The following is an 18,380-nucleotide window of genomic DNA, read 5'->3' as shown; positions in this document are numbered from 1 at the left end:
TTAAATGTAAATGTCGTCTGTGGTCCTCTCAGGCTTTGACCGCTTGACACTGACAAACAAGAATACAAACTAGTTTGTGTGTGCTTATTTTTCCCTGATCCGATTGTTTCAACTAGTGCCTATAACCCAGTGGTAGTTAATAGTTAGTGCCCAACCTGTGGGTCGGGACCCAGTGAAGTGACAATGTTAGGACTTTTAAGACCTTTTTAATACCTAAAAAAAAAGAAAGAATGAGACCATTACTGCAGATTCAAACGTAATCAACAAACTATGCTATAAAAACTGGTCAAACCTTTGTCAAATTGATATAAGAAAGGAGGCAAAAATTCTGAAAATGGCTGATCTACAAGCTCACAACGCCTCACAGCAAATAGATCTGCTATTTTCAAAATATTGATCTGTCGTGTATCATATCTATCTATGTGTACATTCCAATTTCCAAGTGCTTATCCCACTCCCAGTTAAAATATGATTATTTTGGGAGCCACGGTCTGAAAAGGTTGAGAACCACTGGCCTAATTTACCTGGTTCAATGGCAAAACGAAAAGAAAAGTCTGAATTATCGATTTGATTTCTCATCAACTGAGCATGTGACAAAGCGCAGCAGAATAGTTTTATGGCTCGTCTTTTAGCTTCTTCTTAGCCATTCTAAAGTTTTACATCTATTTTTGGCCACTGACTCAGTGTCCACTCTCCCAAGCTGAGTAATACTTTCGTCTAATTACATCCAATTAGCCATTAATCAATTCCATTCCAGTCGCTGCATAATTCTGCTTCAGGTTTTGGCTCTGACAGGGATTTTGTGTGTGAGGATGGCAGCAGGGAGCAGTACTACTGGTACTGGAAGAGGAGAGATGCTGTAGAGTAGACACTAGACTACAGCCTGTAGTGTAGTCTAATCATGTATCGCTATAGCAGAGAAACATTGATCCTCCCACCTTCAGCACCTTGCCAACGTGCTGTACCAGTGCCACAGACGTGTATCCAATAAGTTCTGCGGAGCGGGAACAGAATTATTTCATATAAAGCGATGAATGGGACTTTTCTCTACGCTTAATCCCGGGTCTGGCGGCGATTGGAATTTAGAAGTGAGGCGAAATCCAGACAGAAGAACGCGCTTTTCTTTCATAGAATGAGAGCAGAAGAAGTGAAAAAGACGCAGCAAATGACATCCTCCTGGCGAGAGCAGCAGTCGTGCGCAGCAGACTCTCCGTCGAGCACCACAAAATAGGCGAACTATTGTGGGGGACACACAGAAGAGAAGATTGATCACACAACTGGCCGAAGCAAGAGAGCGGCAGATGTAGGCTAATTTGCGAGCGTTCCAGCTGGTTTAGCGACAGCGGCGTGCTTGGATGGGTTGTTCCTGCAATCAGTCTTTTTCATCATTCGCAGCTTCCTTTCCAGCGATTTCCAAATTATTACTTCGGAATTCCGGGCGGCTGTCTGTGTCTCTGTGAGGGAGTATTGCTGCAGAGCGAACGGGAATGCCATGTGTCGCCGCGCGACATAGAAGCTCTTTGTGGGGTGTTTTTCACCGGGAGACAGGTGGTGCTGGCTGTGTGTGTGCATGTGTGTCATGTGCATGTGTTGAGACTGTAGCGGGGGGCATGGACACATTGGACACACAACACAAACCCTGAGACAGTTGTCTTAGGGATGTCAGGCCGGCGCACGGGGTCCGTTTTTTGCCAGAGACAGGTGCGACAGGGAGGAGTAATATTTTACACACGGCTTCAGAGAAGCCCGTTCTGACGGACGAACCTTTCTTTCTTCTCTTCTTAGCTTTACCTCTCGGATGTTTTTTATACTGCCGGACACACGTTGAATTCGTGGGAAAAACAAGAACCGACCCTTAAAAGAAGAAGTCGCGTCCCGGGCGCACCTTTTTATAGGCGACAATCAAGCAAGGAGGTAAGTGACCCGGAGGAGCTGTCCAACGTTTATTCCAGGTCCACTGTGGCTGGAGAGGTGTGGGTGCGCTCAGGGACAGCCTGGGGACTGTGTGTGTGTGTGTGTGTGTGTGTGTGTGTGTGTGTGTGTGTGTGTGTGTGTGTGTGTGTGTCCTGAATGATGCTTTGGGGACGTGACTGGAGGTGGCTGGTGCTCAGTGAAAAAGAAGAAGAAAAAAGATGTTTGCTTAGCGATTAGGAAAACGAATTATAGCAGCGAGTAGCCTAATATGCAATGCCAAGTTCATCTATTTGGGCTATGTAGCTGCTTGAATTCATTTTGGGCTTAGGCCTATGTTTCATTGTTTAATACTAAATGTCATACTGCGTAGCTTGCAGCCACGCATGTTTGATTTCAGCGGTCCCGAATCAAGAGGCAATTGCGTGATCAACAATAGCCTATATGCCTATTAACGTATATTGATTGAACATCTACTGATGGATTTGAAAATGGCACATGTGTCATATCCGATCTATAAGATCACTATATCTGTTAAGAAGTAGGCCTATGCTAGCCTATGATTACAATTTACAAATAATAGGATATATTCACCTGAAACGGAGTATTTGGGGGGTCAACTGGTTGTCTGGTTTGTTAATTTCCTATAGGCTACATTTTTCATTTTGACTTTGTTTTATTTGGAGTATAACCAGAAAAATGAAAATATATACATTTTTGAAACACAACCTGTGAAAGAAAACAAGTGACTGTAATAGCTATCATGGATTGTGTGTGGGTGCTGTGCGCGCGCTGTGTGTGTGTGTGTGTGTGTGTGTGTGTGTGTGTGCGCGCGCGCGCGTGCGTGCCCGTGCACGCGTTTTGTCCGTGTCCGTGCAGCGCGGTGTCCGCCTGCCTGTGTGTTGTGTTTATTTGATGGAATGACTGATTGGTGTCCGGTGACACTGCTGGTGGTTGTGTATGTGCCAATCTAAAATCCTACCCGCTGGGCCCCTGGTGTCCACACACACAACCCTGCCCTCAGGCAGTGGCACCTCTCTCTCTCTCTCTCTCTCTCTCTCTCTCTTTCTCTCCCTTCTCTGCAGCAGCAGCTGCTGTCTTTACAGTACATTGAGCTACTTGGTTTGGGTAGTGTCAGAATCACATTTGCGTTTTTGTGTGTGAGGGGCTCCAAACCCCTCAATAGCTGGCTCCAAGTCTCCTAAAGTTTCCCCATTTGGGATTGCGTGTTTCTTTGTGGTCCCTGTTTCAAATTCAAATTGGCTTTCAGCTGTCTTTTGTCCAGCTCGGAGGTTTGTGGACTGGAAAGGGAGAGAAAAGTAAGTGAAGTCCCCAAGGGTCAGAGCATTCCTATAATGAGCCCTAGTGTGAGAGAGCAGAGACTAGAAGGGGGAGAGAGAGAGACAGACAGAGAGAGAAACTTGTTGGTGAGAACTGAGATCCCCCCCCCCCCCAAAAAAAAGATACACTCTCTACAGCGTAGGTCTTGCCCATCGTGGTGTCTACATGTCAAAATCCAGAGTGTGTGTACTATAACGTTCTGTGACTGTGTAAATATGGACACAACATGAGATGCTTAAACACCTATTACGTACATCTGAGTGGTGCTCCTCGTTATGTTCAAGGTTGCACTTTATTGTTACATCTTGTCTTGTTGTGTACAGGTGCATATTACATAAGAGTAAAACTTAGTTTGGTTAGCCTGGGTCCAGGAAATTGGAAAGCATGCTGCAGGTTATCTCTGGTCCATAGTGATAGCCAAGTTATCACTGTGGCCAGATGCTATTACACTGTAAAACCATTTGGTTACATTTCTTCACTCTCAGAGTAAAATGATCACCCAGGCTGCAGCATTTCACTGTGTACATGTGCATGGACTATTAAACGACCTTTGTCCTTTGACTCTGCTTGTGGAGACCTTTTTGTTGAATATTCAATGTCAAGTTCAAATTTTGTCCTTTATGAAAAACACTGAATTTTGAAAAAGCAATGCCTTGTTATTCCAAAGCTGCACCATATAGAAATTTTGGCCCGTAGCCCATAGTGTCAAAATATTCCAACTTGTTTACCCTTTTGAAAGCTTCCTCCGAAAACACTTGCTGATTGAATCGGCAGCCTTCATCATCATCACAAAAGGCTTTTTCAGCTTCACATTCAAACATAATTATTATAAAATTAAAGGTAAATTAAAAGTAGACAAAGATATTATTTTGATATCGGTTCAATGCCAATATTGCATTTTAAGGCCAACTTTGGCCGATACCAATATGATGACCGATTGCGATTAATCGTGAATCCCTAATTTGAATAAAATATGATTTTGCATTAATCTCAAAACGCAATATATGCTCCACCCAAAGAAGGCTTTCTGTATTCGCTCAGCAGTAGACATTTTGGCACTCACACAGAGAGGACCCAGGTTCAAATCCCATGGTAGAACATGAAAGTAACGGATTGTATCTTTCATGAAACTCTGAGAATGTACACATGGAACCACATGGGCCCTTGTTACGGGTCTATTTGGTTCCATGTGTACATTGTCAGTGTTAACATGGAGGATTTTACTGTGTACGCCTAGAAAAAGGAGGCAGGGTTGAAGTTAAAGACAAAAAGAAGAGGAGGATGAAAGGCGAGGTGATGCCTTCTGATCATTCACGTGTTGTTGTTCCCTCTGTGGCGTGACAGACAGCGTTGGGAGCTGTGCCCTCGCCTCTCACACGCTGCCGTCCCCTTGTGGGCCTATCGCATCGCTAGTAATTATTAGCAAACCATTATCACAGGGAATGAATTAGCAGACAAGGGCCAAAGGAGGAAAGAAACACTCTTAACTATTTCCACATGTACACCACAAAATCCTCTATGCCTATACAGTAATTAATGACATGCGCAAAATACAGTTAATATCAGTAATTTTAACGTAATTCGTAAAATGGGTCTTATTACTGATGTGAATTGAGCCATATTTTCTCATTTTTCTCATTGCCTCTAACCCTCCGCCCTTATTTGGATTGGATTTTTATAGCTTACTGCGGGCTAACCAGTATATATATAACCGGGCTGCAGGAGGTGTTATTCCTGCCAAAGTAAATGCTTCATTAGTGGGTGGAATTGTGTTCAGGAATCAGGCTGTGTTCAGGGGAAGAGTCATGTACCTGGTGTCAGAGGAGCTCTTGTCTGGAACACTAAAAATCCTTCTCTCAACGGAGCAGTACCCACTGAAAAAAACAAAACCCACGGACAGGCTTTACAAAAGATAAAGCCCTAATGTATGACCGGAGAAATTTCTATCAATGGGACAATCCGGCTAACAAGGCTCAATGTGTGTCCAGAAAACCAAAGGGCTTGTGCCATTCCAAGGCCCCTGTTCTGATGTCAGTTCTTTGGCCATGCTTTAGCAGTGCCTTTCCTTTTCCTAACAAACTGTTCACTGGAGCTCAGCTAATCCCCGGCTGGCAGTGTCCAGTGATTTATTTATTAGGAAGTTACTTAATTTGGGGAGATCTGCGACATCCTTCAGTGTACACACACAGTTACTTAACCACTTAAACCCCATATGGTTGCGTGGAATCTCTCAGGGCTCTATGCCAGTGTCTTTTCTGTTTGCTATTATTGATGCTGGGATTTAAGTGGATACTTTGGGGAGATCTGCAACATCCTGCACGGGCACGCCCATACACACAAAAACACACACATACATACGCAACACTCATAACAATTCCGTTACTGCTTTCATATGAGAATTGTAGTTGTCAATTAATTTGAGGGATTGTAAGTGTGTATGTTGGTGTGTAGTAGTACTGTGTATAAGACTGTGTCAGGCTGAGGAATGTTTGTTGCATTCTCTTCTCTGTGTTCGCCTTTATGAGCACATGCAGCCTGTCTGCACCCACATACAAGTGTGATTCAGAGCTGTCCAGAGTTTGTTGAATAGGTTCCCTTGTTTTCACCCTGTGTTTTAAGCCCAAACAGCCGCACAGCACTGTTTGCCTCAGAGCAAGTGTTGTGCCTGATGTGCTAAAACAACAGGTGCCCTTACACAACGACTAATCCTCCTCTCTCCACCCCACTGGGGGGTTACATCACCTGCGAGGGTCTGATGCTAGCCAAGCATAGAATTTAATTGCATAGCTCCATGTGCTGTGAGGATTTGGGGATTGTGTAATGAAACAGACCATATTGCTATGTTAATGATTGTTGTTGCATGTGTAGTGTATTGCTATGCATCCGGACTACAGCACAGACTTTTAAAGTCACCTTGGCTGAGCTATAGCCTGAGGCATAATGTGCCTGAATGAACAGCATTCTAATTAAATATCACGTTTCTATGCCAAAAAAAAGCAGGTTCCCAAACATGGGCTCATTTTCCATGTATACTTCAGTGAGTGTGTCCATTCTACGAGTTGTTTCTTTCTACGGGCAAACTTATTGCAGGCCTTGTCTACCAGAGCTGACACCTCACAGGACTTAGATTGACAGACTAATACCAATAGCATTGAACTGGACTGTTAGACCAGGAAGCCTCTATTCTCTATCATCCTTTCTGTTCAACATTCCATCCTGATTCTTCTCCCTCTCATTTCATCCTTCCTTCCTTATTTTCCCTCCCCTAATTACCTTCTACCCCCCCCCCCCCCCCCAACCCCCGTGTCCTCTTTTTCGTCCTCTCTAACACCCCCCCCCCCCCCTCTATTTCCCTGCTCTGGGCCCTGATGTCAAGGCCTCTCAGGCAGTGTGGTCTCTCTCTCTCTGGCTGTCAGGGAAAGGCCATTGCCCACTGGGACTCTGAATGGGACAAATTGACCGTAACAATGTTCCCACTTAGCATGTGGAGCTGGGATAAAGGGAAGGTGAAAGGGAAGGCCTGATGACGGAGTGGCAGGCCAGCCGTGCTGGAGAGAGAGAGAGCGAATGCGTGAGAGAGAGAGAGAGGCAAGACTCTGGAATGCTCTTTGTGATGCATGATTTGAAGACTTAGAAATACATACCTTTAAAAACCTCTGCCTGAGTCTCTCTCTCTCACACACACACACACACACGCGCGCGCACGCACGCACGCACGCGCACACATGCACGCACACACGCTTGTGCATATACAAGCAATTCTGCTTGTTGTTATATGCCCAAGGCTACTGCTGCTGTTGCTATAGCAGCAGGATAAACATGTTAGTTAGTGACCCCACTAACCCTCACACATATATATTTGCACGCACCACATATATATTCGCACGCACGCACGCATGCACGCACGCATGCACGCGCACACAAACAAACACACACACACACACACACACACACACACACACACACACACACACACACACACACACACACACACACACACACACACACACACACACACACACACACACACACACACAGTCTCAGTGATCTGAGGTTTGACCTGTGTTGAGGTCCTACCAATGCCTGGCTAAAGGGTCAATGGTCAACCAGCTTCCCATTAAATTGCAATAAAGGTTTCTCCCCAAAGGGGAGCCATTTAATCTCACACTCATCGTCTCTTTCCCTTTTATCTTTTAATCACTTGTTTTTCAGACCTCTCTCTCTCTCTCTCTCTCTCTCTCTCTCTCTCTCACTTCATCACACTCTTCCTCTTCAGTATGGTCCTTATCATGTTCATCTAGCGCAGCACCAAAGCAAGGAAGATGGATGGGAGAGTTCAAAGGAGGAGGCCCTGATACATCAATAATGAGCCGTCTTCGGTTTCTCTTTGAAAAAGCCCTTTCATATGACTGTTCAGCCATAGGCCGATCTCTCGCCAGAGCATCTGCCCTTTAGCCGTGATGTAATGTCTTTGAGAAGTTGGAGCAGTGTTGCGCTCTGTGAAAGTCTGAGGTGCTGCAGTGTGCGAGAGTCAAGTATAATGTGGTGCTATCACCAAAGTCTAAAGCCTGATTTATGCTTCACTGACAAAGTGCCATGATAATGTATCGCTTGACAAAAAAAAGCATTTTCAACACATTTCTGGGCTCACTTACTTCCTGGATCAAGGACTTTCTAAAGAGGACGAGACACGAAGACCGTACGGGCGACGCCATGTTGCTCCATGGTGCTCCATGGAAGGAAAGAAACATGCGCAATGGGCTATATGCAGCCAACACTTCCGCGTTCAGCTTCCTTGGTCTCAACTGCGCATGTTTCTTTCCTTCTATGGAGCACCATGGAGCAACATGGCGTCGCCCGTGCGGTCTTCGCGTCTCGTCCTCTTTAGACAGTCCTTGGACTACATGTTGTCTCAGTAAGACAGCCCTCCCCCTATCCACAAGGAGGAGCAGTGCACCAAAGCATTATGGGATTTGTAGTCCAGGAAGGAAGTGAGCCCAGTGTCCATGACATCAGAGACACTAGGCTCACTGCTAAAATCAAAAATATTCAAAACCACATATTACACACATAAAGACCCCAGGAAAGTGTTCTAAATCTCCTAAACGTCATTAACATATATCTTTCTGCAAAAAGGGTGAAGTGTCCCTTTAACACCTTTAACAAATGCGCATTCTAACTCAGGAAAATTGGGTGCTTTGGTGCTGCGCTAGATGAACTCAGGAAAATTGGGTTCGGCAGAGAATGTGTTAGCCCTGCTGACGATGACTGGTTATGCCTTATGAAACGTTGTGATGTGAGAAAGTGAATGAAGACCAAGCGGACGGCTTGTTGTTACCATGGATATTATAGATATACATACAGTATATACTATATGCAGTGAGTCGCTATGTAACATCGGTAACGGCGACAGTGGTGAGTGACATTGTTTGTACAAGTACGCTGTATATATAGAATACCATGTGCATCCCTGCGGTGCAGTTGGTGCGGATAATAATCCGTATAATAATATATAGGATGATATAATTAATGCGGTTGTATGAACGTGTAGGGTGACAAAAACCTCCATCCGTGCGTCTCTAGTTGCCATTGATCTGGGCTGATACTGAGGCAGGCACAATGATGGAAAACTAGAAAAAGTGCCCTTCTGGGCACAGGTCTCCACCAGGAGGATAGGAGTGTGTGTGATGTTTGGCAAAATGTTTAGGAGTAATATAAACATGTTTTTTTTGTTTTTTGCAACAATGTTCTTCATTTTGTTGAGGAAATGCAGAGCCAGATCACTCATAGCATCTCTGAGGATATAATTCTGGATGAGCAGGACAAGTGCAGCATTTTGTACAAAACAGGCTACTCCTGAAAACTTTGGAAGGCAATCTTAGCCAATCAGTGTACTCAATGGGAAATCCAACAAGCTTGTCTTGATCACATGCCTACAGAGATCATGTGTACAGATTTGCATGAGATTTGGATGAAATCTGTGCGACTAACATAAACAATGTGTTTTGCAGAAATCTGCCTCATGCTGGCGCATACATAAGTTGTATAGAGATCGATGCAGTTATATGTAAAAACAGTAATTGCCCTGTTATAGTGGCACCGTGAGGCTGATTTTGAAAAAATCCTCGTCCTCAGCCTAATGGAAATGTGCGTGTATATTAATTTCACGGAAATTGCACACTGTGTTTGTGATTTGTGGCATTTTGTTCGAAACGGACGAATCATGTGAACTTTGGAAGCCAATCTTAGCCAATCAGGATGGAAGATGGGAAATGGTGCAGATCTGTGTTGATCACATGCCTATGAAGATAATGTATACAAAATTGATTGATGTATGGATAAAATGTGTACGAGTTATCTACAGAAATGTGTTTTGCCTCATGGTGGTGCTATAACAGGTCGTTGAGGAATATTTGGCATCCAGGGAGTGTGTGTGCAAAGTTTGGCATGGATTGGGCCAACGGTGCCGGAGATTAGCGGACGAACGGATGCACACACACACGGACGGAGTGCAAAACATACTCTCTCCCCTTCGGCCTGGTGGAGACAAAGATCTGATAGTTTACTTCCTGATGAATAAACAGACTGAAGACTTCATTTTATTTTGTCATACAACAGTGTCTCTGGACGATCTGCAGGCTTGTAACATTGCATCGTGACCTTGTAGATTAGCTATTTTTGGCGAGCAACACCATTGTATGACGGGTATAAATTAAGCATGAGTGGGTGAGTGGAGTGTTTTTCACGGCCTGTTTCCTTGTCATTGAGTCTCTCTCTCTCTCTCTCTCTCTCTCTCTCTCTCTCGCTCTCGCTCACGCTCTCGCTCTGCCTCTCTCATGGAGCCTTGGTGTCAGTGCAGACCCAGTTTGTTAACGAGAGAGGACACTAATGAGGGGCCATGACAGGGAGAGATGGAGCCCAATGTCGCCTATACCACCCATATACCGTTGAGGAATACATGAATACATTGAAACACACACACACACACACACACACACACACACACACACACACACACACACACACACACACACACACACACACACCTATACCTAAGTTAGCACAGACCCCAACTCAGGGCATATGGCAGGGAAATATTTCACAAAATCACTGAGCAGCTGACTGACATGTCTTGAGTTTTATCGTGGGGACGGTTAGGCTGTCAATGTGAGGGAGCTGTGTCCTCCGGGCCTGGTCGATATAATTATGCTGCTGTTTAATGTCTGATTCCTTTCTTGGGGAAAATTCTAGCCTAATTGGTGCTCCCCTGCCGTTTTATGCTCCCAGAGAATCTCCAAGAATGAAATGAGAAGATTCATGTTGGTGATTCTGTGTCCCTTCTGTTGACAGAGTAGTTTTACCACTATGCTGCTTCAGTGGTTGCCATTGTTTTTGATCTCTAGCTTGGCTCAAAACCTCTCTTGTTTGTTTATTTTCCTTTTTTATTTTATGTTTGTTTTCTATCCTCCTCTCTGCTGCCTCGCTGACACTTGTTTCGGGATTTGAGGTGATCAACGTGTCAATGCGTTCTGCAGTGAACAGGGGGGAGCCAACGTCTCAATGCATTCTGTGACCCGGGGGAGCTAGTAACACTGAAAGAATTCTGGTTTGCTGGCTTTCTGGACTGGAGGTGAAGGGACAGCTAGAGGGGTCCAGCACCAAACTGTTTGTTTTCTGGCTCTGTGTTCTGGTATGGGTATGTGGTGGTGGAGATGACGAGGGGGGGTGGAGGCAGGAGGACGGGTCTCTGCCAAGTCCCCACTGCTTTTTGAGGAGAAAAGCAGAGACTATGTTGTAATTCAACTATGGGAGGAACAGGGAGGTGCAAGGAGTAGTGGAGAGGAGTCTGCGAGTGCGAAGAAGGCAGGAGAGGCCGAGACCAGAAGGATAAGAAGACAGATGGAGGATGCTTGTGCAGCTCCTCCGAGCTCTGATGGAGATAGCACTCAGCTCATAAGCACCAGCTCGGTCGCTATTGTGTCAGAGAAAAGAGGTCTTGCTGTGTGCCGTGTTTATTCACCTCGCAAGTGTGTGGGCATGCAAATATGCATCCGTGAGTGTGTGTGCACGCAAACAGGTGCGTGTGCACCCACACGCATAGAGAGAGATAAATACGAAAATGGCATGTGAGTCAGAGATGACATGAAAGCGTCAAATAAATCCAAAGATGAATCACAAATAACACGGAATAAAAGAGAGATTATTAAATGCTCTGTGACGAAACAGATTGACGATGGGAGGGGCTGGGAGGAGAGGGGAAAATGGAGCGGGAGGATGTGAAGAAGAAGAAGAAGAGGTTGGAGACGTGGAGAAGAAGAGAGCGATGAACAAATGTGATTCTCCAGAGGGAGGGGGATCAGAGAACCAGACCCATGGGGGCCATCTGGAAATAACAGGGCTGGTGACAGCAGGCAGCATCTCCATCCAAGCACCTCCGTCATGGGTGACAGCCAGGAACAGAGCCCATGGTCTGCTCCCATGCTCAAACGCCCTCGAGACCATGCAGCACATAGTCGGTCCAATCTGTCCCATTTCTGTCTGTGCGTTATTGTGTAGTTAACCACTTTACAACCGTTGTGTCCCACATTGTGGGCTTGTTATTACAAGCTAAAGGTGTATCTGCTATGCTCGATGAAGAGATTTGGAATGAAGGGAAAAAGGAGGGGACCGACTACTGATCCCTGGGGGACCCTGATCAATTGAAATATATAGGGTTTAATTGGCTTAGTGGTTAAAAAATCACACCCCATGTGAAGTGAGGGGCGCTCTTATCATCGTACATCATCATGCATCATCTCATACTGGCCAATCAGAATGCCTGTTGCCACAAATGTATGTCATATTTGGCGGACGTTTGACCTAATTTCTCCTTTCATTGTCGATGGCAAATGTGAGACTTATGGGGACAACATGACATAAAGTTTCCCTTTCCCATTGTCAATGGCAATTTAATGTTTGTGTTGCGGACATTTTTTGGGGACAAAAGCTGTATATAGGAGAGCCCTCAAAAATCACACCCGTGTGAAGTGAGGGGCGCTCTTATCATCGTACATCATCATCTCATACTGGCCAATCAGAATGCCTGTTGCCACAAATTTACGTCATATTTGGCGGACATTTGACCTAATTTCTCCTTTCATTGTCAATGGCAAATATTGAGATGTGTGGGGGGGTGAAAAGCTGTGGACTCCATTTCTTTCTCCTGTACTGCCATTTGTCCAGCAACTGGGCTAGAGTGGATGTGCATGCTCTATTACCTTTGTAAGGTACGATAAGATAACACCATTCCTTATTAATCCCACAGCAAAAAGGTAGTCGCCTACATCAGGGTACAATTACCACACAGCAAATATGGAAGTCCATGGCTGTCAGTGATTATAATTGTTCAAATTGAGTGCTTATGTTTTAATTACATGGTATTAGCTCTGTTTGAGGAGATAGGTGTGTTGTTGTGCTGTCTGTGGAGTACTGGAGATGGAACAGAGAGGATTTAGGCTACTCCACAGAACATAATACAAGACGTTTTGTCTCTAAATTTGTTGAGCATGATTCGCAAATTTGTAACAAACACCCAAAAATAGTACGAATAATTGTTATACCACAGCTTCTTGTTCTGCTGCTGTTACTACAGTGTAGGTAATTAGCCCCTGTGTGTGTCTGTTTTATTTATTTTTATTTGGTGGTTGCTGTGCATTCAGAGTAGCATGGCTCGCATGCATGCTCACAGTACACCACAGTTAAGGTCATTTGTATTTGCATGCATGTAAATGTTTTTTACCCCCTGGCTTGACTGGAATACAAATCCTTCACCATCTCAACTTGGAATATACAAGGCCTGTAACTTTGGTAACAAAAGCACAAACCCGGACTTTGTTAAAGAAATTACCAACACGGATATCAATACAAGATCCTACAAGAGACATGGCACAGAGGAGAGAGGGGGGGGGGGGGGGGGGGGCTTGGGGGCTGCTATTCCTGGTGGTCACATTAGTGAACAGGCTCTTTCCCCTCTGTCACTCATTCCTTCCTTTCTGAGGAGGGAAGGAGAGAGGAGTCTTTTCTTTTCCTTGATGCAATCTCCATCCTTCTGTGAATATTTATGGCCTTGTTTTTAATGACTTGTTTTTCTCCAAACATCAGAAGCAAACCCTGAACAACCCCCCCCCCCCCACACACACACACACACCACCTCCAACGAATCAGCCAGCCAGCCTCAGAACTGGGCTTGGCCCGTCCATCTAGCTGTCCCTTGGTGCCAGCTAGATGGACACATCCAAGGCTTCTCCTGCTTAGACATGCTCAAATGCACACGCACGCACGCACGGACGCACGCACGCACGCACGCACACACACACACACACACACACACACACACACACAGAGGCATGTATTCTTGCGCACATGCATAGGTGCGCATCTGCAAGGGGAAGAGGAGAGAACAGTTTCTGGCTCTTAGAAACTCATTTATCAGCTTTTATCTGACATACAAATGATATGTGCATACTGTACGTGGGCGTTTGGCTTCCCTGAGAGAGGGGAAAGAGAGGGGGAAGGCAGAGAGGATTTTACACACAATGTCGTTATGGAGGAAAAATGGGTGTTTAACGGCTTGTATAATACTGTAGCGTGTAGCCTATGTTGTTGTAGGACAATGCTCAAAGGAGAACTTCACTAACTTCACCATTTTTCAACCTATCTTCATATAATTGGTCCTCGCTATTGTTCATTATAAAATACCATATTTAGTTTCTACTCGGTCTGTCTCATAGGAGGGCTGTGGGCAGTTCAGAAACCTGTCTTCCAGTGACATCATCGATGGGCAATCCAAGCTAATGGAAACGGCAGGCTTTCTATTCCTGAAAAGTTGCTATGCAGTAAAATCCTTAACTCTGTGAGTGCACAAATAATTTATAACCAAATGGACCCTGGAAGGTTCCATTTAAGTAATGTGTAGGTGGGTTTCTATTGGTTACAGTGCGCTAACAGATTTACAAATAAAGCATAGAGTTAGTTTTAGTTCATGCAGGACACAGGAGTCAGTCTGCTTCCTACTCCATTCACAGCTCGGCTGGACATTACCAAAGCAGTAACGCTTTTCTACACTGCAATCAGAGCTCACGCTCTTAACAGAGCGGCTCCTCTATTCATTAGATCTCTGCTTCTCTTGCTGCTTGCTACACTCCACCCCAGCCTCCACCGTTTGAGTCTGGCATAGGCTCAAATATGCTGGAGACAACTGAGATGTGTCATTGTGCACCAGACAGTATTAATTTTCCCATGAATAGGTTGTGGTTGAAATTGTTATTTTAAAGGGAACATTTAATAGCTGATTTTGAAACTAAATCCCATTGATCTGATGTGATGAGATATGCAGAGACACTATACAGTACAGTATTGTATGTAGTTTGGGAATACACCGAAGACAGGTAACCAGGTATGACCTGGCCGTGGTTCGAACCCAGACCTCCCAGTTTCAGGGCAAACACTCTGACCACAAGGCCACTGTCTGCCTGTCTGGGTGACTTGCAACAAAGCTCATGGTGAGTCCGTTTCAGATTCGTGATATAGCACGTTCATGGTATGTGGTGCATGGTTTGAGTGACAAGTTTGAATCCATGGTGGTTTTCCACCCACTGTGTACTGTGTGCGCAACATGACTCTCAGGGTGTGCGTGTGTGTTTGTGTCTGTGGCTGTGGGTGTGAGTGTTAGCCAGTCTGAGTGATTCTGTGTGTATATACTGTCTAAATATACGCATAAACCCGCTGAAAAGTGTTTTCTTTTTCATAACTTATGTCGGTGTATGTTTGTTGTAATACGTACTGTAACGTTACTCTAATCCCGGTCTTGTATAAGTTATACATTTGATGTTTTATCGCCGTAATGGGACTTGTGTTTTGTCTACTGTATTATATTCACCATGAAGAGACTTGTGTTTTACAGTATGGTAATGGTGTCACAAAAACATGTACCATTGTAAAGAATGTAGTAAGTAATGTACCCAAGTTGCTAGTCCCGAGTTCCTCCCTGTCTTGTAGTTGGTAGAAGAGGATGTTGTAGGAAGTGTTTGGCCAGAGTAATGTCCTCCCCGGTCAGCCAGCCTCTATGCTTGTCAGTTGTGTAGATTAGTGGTTCCCAGCTGCTTTTGTACTGGGGCCCGCATGTTGTGTTGATCATAAAGTCAGAATATTTAATAACATATTTCCTCCATTAAATAAACCATGTCAGCAGATCTTGCAGCTCCCTTTTTGGAGCCTGTCCCACTCGTCGAGAAACGCTCTGGGTATGTATGTTCTGTTGTTTGTGCGGTAATCTAAGTTGAATAACATATTTGGCAGTATCCGTCAGCAGTCACGGTACTCTCAATCTCCTCCTGGTACAGTAATTGGTCTTCTTGTGGTTTTCTCTGGCGACATCATCATGACGCTGCATACAGTTCCTGTGGCGACATCATCACCATCGTCGCTGTTTACCTGCTGTGGCTGCAGTCTAAACCTTTTCACCGTTTATCTGGCTCGCGGCAGAAAAAAGCCCTGTTAGTTTGCTGTTCGTTTCATTAAAAGAAATGGCCACTGCTCTCCCCTGGCTCTCTGCAGTAGCTGGGGAAATTTGATCCCTGAGTCTGAACTGAAAGCAATAACAAACAAGGCAGAAAATTACCTGAAGAGTCTGCTCTCACAGGCCCCGAGATGTGTCATACGTCTCTGTACTGTCATCCATTAATGTCGAGGTAACTGAGGATCGGTGCTGACAGATTCTTCCCATTACCACACGTTAGGAACGAGTTGCAATAAAAGCATTATGTTCTTGTGGAAATAATGAGCGCATGTGGGCCACATTATCACAGGAACATGAAGTCAGTGGTAAACATTCAACCTCACTCCTTGTCTTCACAGCGTGCTCCTAGCTTTTAGCGGAATGATTTTTTCCCCCCCTCTCAGTCATTTGGTTATTGATGAATCTCAGCGAGAGAGTATTTAATTGTGCCACCCCGAGGGGCTGAGTTGAGTGCTGTAGTTACAGCAACATTGGCAAAGAGCAGCATTACTCCCTCCTGCCAAATGTTAAAGATGGCAGTTATTCTAGCGTTTTTCTGTTTTATAGCTTTCCCTGCTGGACAGCAGTGTTCTTCCCTGGTGGGCACTCTTTTTTTCTTCCTCCTCTTCGTTCCTCTGTCCCTCTCTCTGTATCTTTCTTTTGGTTTTTTGGCCTTGCCATTTCACCTGGCACAGAGCTTGTGCTGTCATCAGCACCATTAACAGCCTCAACAAAGTGTCTTTGAAGTTCCGCGGGGCTTTAGGCGGTAATGGGAGCACAGCCTCAGGCTCAAACCCTTAGTAGACGGACATCTCAGAGGCTCCACTGTTTGCTTCTTTATATTCACATTTCTGCCCCCCTTTCATAAGCTAAGGCTCTAACGACAACTGTGCCAATTACTCCATCTCTCTCTCTCTCTCTCCTCTCTCTTTCCCTCTCACCTTCTCACATTAAGATTTCGCTCAACCCTCCTGCAACTGTGTTTGTCATAGTGGTGAAATGTAAGGTGATGGTTACACCATTTGTTTTGCAACCCAACACCACACAGTTGTTGATGGTGGTTACAGGGATGTAGTAGATCATAGCTACTTCTACTACTATTACGACAGACTGAAGGCTCATTTATTTTATGGTCCTTTGAAGCAAGTTTGGCACCGATATTAGCCAAACCTATTGTGACTCCGCAGTACGATGATGTATAAAGCAGGCTTGAAGGTAAGCGATGGAGCTGAAATAGCTCAATATTTCTGTCCTCTCGTGTTAATTGGGCACGTCGTGTGCATTCCATTCTGCCGCTTTCCAAATCTTTATCAGATGGTTAATTTACTGTCTTACAGGCATTAACCAGCTGGCAGTTCCAATCGTACAACATTCCCCTGTCTTCATCTCTCTCGCGCCTCTCTCTCTCTCTCTCTCTCTCTCTCTCTCTCTCTCTCTCTCTCTCTCTCCCTCTCTCTCTCTCTCTCTCTCTCGTCTTCCTCCTCTTCCATATGGCTCTCTCTCTCCCTCTCTCTCTCTCCCTCTCTCTCTCTCTCTCTCTCTCTCGTCTTCCTCTTCCATATGGGCCTCTACCCGTTTTGTGGTCAAGAAGGCAGTGCCCTGTTTGTGTGTGTGCGCGTGTGAGTGCGCACACGTGCATGTGCACCAGAGTGAGAAATTCCTTCATGTTTGTGTGTATGTGTGTGATGGGGTGAAAATGACATCCCCTTGCATCCCCTGGACTATAGCCTCAGCAGCAGTGACACTAGTTAATTGTTTTTGCCAGCTGCTTGAAAAGCAGCTGGACAACATGTTCACCTACCTCAACTTTTTAATCATTGGCTGCCTCTAGGCTGCGTCTAAGCCAGCGGGAGACTTACCCATTAAACTCATATAGACTGAACGGCATAAAACCCATAATCTGAATTCTGAACGCGGCAATGTGAAGCCATATTGGCTGCATACTCTGAACGCCGCAACGCAATGCCATGAGCTGAGGCAGAGGCTGCGGCACACAAACTGATTATAGATGTTCATAAACGAGAGCTTTCTGCAAGCTGGCAATTATAACTGAGTCATTCTAGTTTTTGGGGCTTTTCTGTCTTTATTTTAATAGAACTACATGTGTAGATTTACAGTAAATGGGGAGAGAGTCGGAGAGTGACACGCAGCAATGGTCCGGTGGATTCGGGGATATCGAACCCAGGACTCGCTGTCAAGCTGCATCAGAGCCTATACACCTTTACACCTTAACCACTCGGCCATTGGCACCCCAAGGCTAATTGGATTGTGATGGAGGCTTGGGTCTGGTATTATTAGTCTTGCGTATATCCAGACGATCCTAGATCAACTAACATCTAACACCTAACATCTCTGTTGTTCCAGCGGTGGAGGGGATAGTCTGGCTACCCGAGACTAGACTGGTCTGAGAGTCCACACACACACCACGAAAGACCCTCAGGACCCCCTCTTACATCTGCAGCTGTAAGAGCCCTTCATTAATAGAATAACACACCTCACAGTCTCCATGTGCACTGTGCACACCGTGACACACACGCACGCGCGCGCGGGCACGCACACAGATGCTGGTTGTCCCCACCTTGCCTCCCGCTTT

The 18,380-nt window shown here is 45.2% G+C and overlaps 1 protein-coding gene across 3 annotated transcripts in view; it reads left to right on the top strand.

The window, feature by feature from the left end:
- The first annotated feature begins 1,029 nt into the window (after nucleotides 1–1,029).
- sema6bb (sema domain, transmembrane domain (TM), and cytoplasmic domain, (semaphorin) 6Bb) overlaps nucleotides 1,030–18,380 on the top strand; it is a 173,712-nt gene continuing 156,361 nt past the window's right edge. Inside the window, exon 1 of one of the 3 annotated variants that reach the window (XM_083767714.1) lies at nucleotides 1,030–1,914. Coding sequence is in view for 1 of the 3 variants with exons in the window: in XM_083767713.1 (XP_083623839.1) it covers nucleotides 14,790–14,792 (3 nt within the window). In the remaining 2 variants the exon portion in view is untranslated. Of the gene's footprint in view, nucleotides 1,915–14,679; nucleotides 14,793–18,150; nucleotides 18,251–18,380 lie in introns of those variants that run through there. The other 2 variants (XM_083767713.1, XM_083767715.1) reach the window with 2 other exon arrangements.

The sequence above is a fragment of the Protomyctophum parallelum genome (genome assembly GCF_964188405.1).
Source record: "Protomyctophum parallelum genome assembly, chromosome: 6".
NCBI lineage: Eukaryota > Metazoa > Chordata > Actinopteri > Myctophiformes > Myctophidae > Protomyctophum > Protomyctophum parallelum.
The sequence above is the reverse complement of the archived record's forward strand: the minus strand, read 5'-3'. Positions and strand labels throughout refer to the sequence as shown.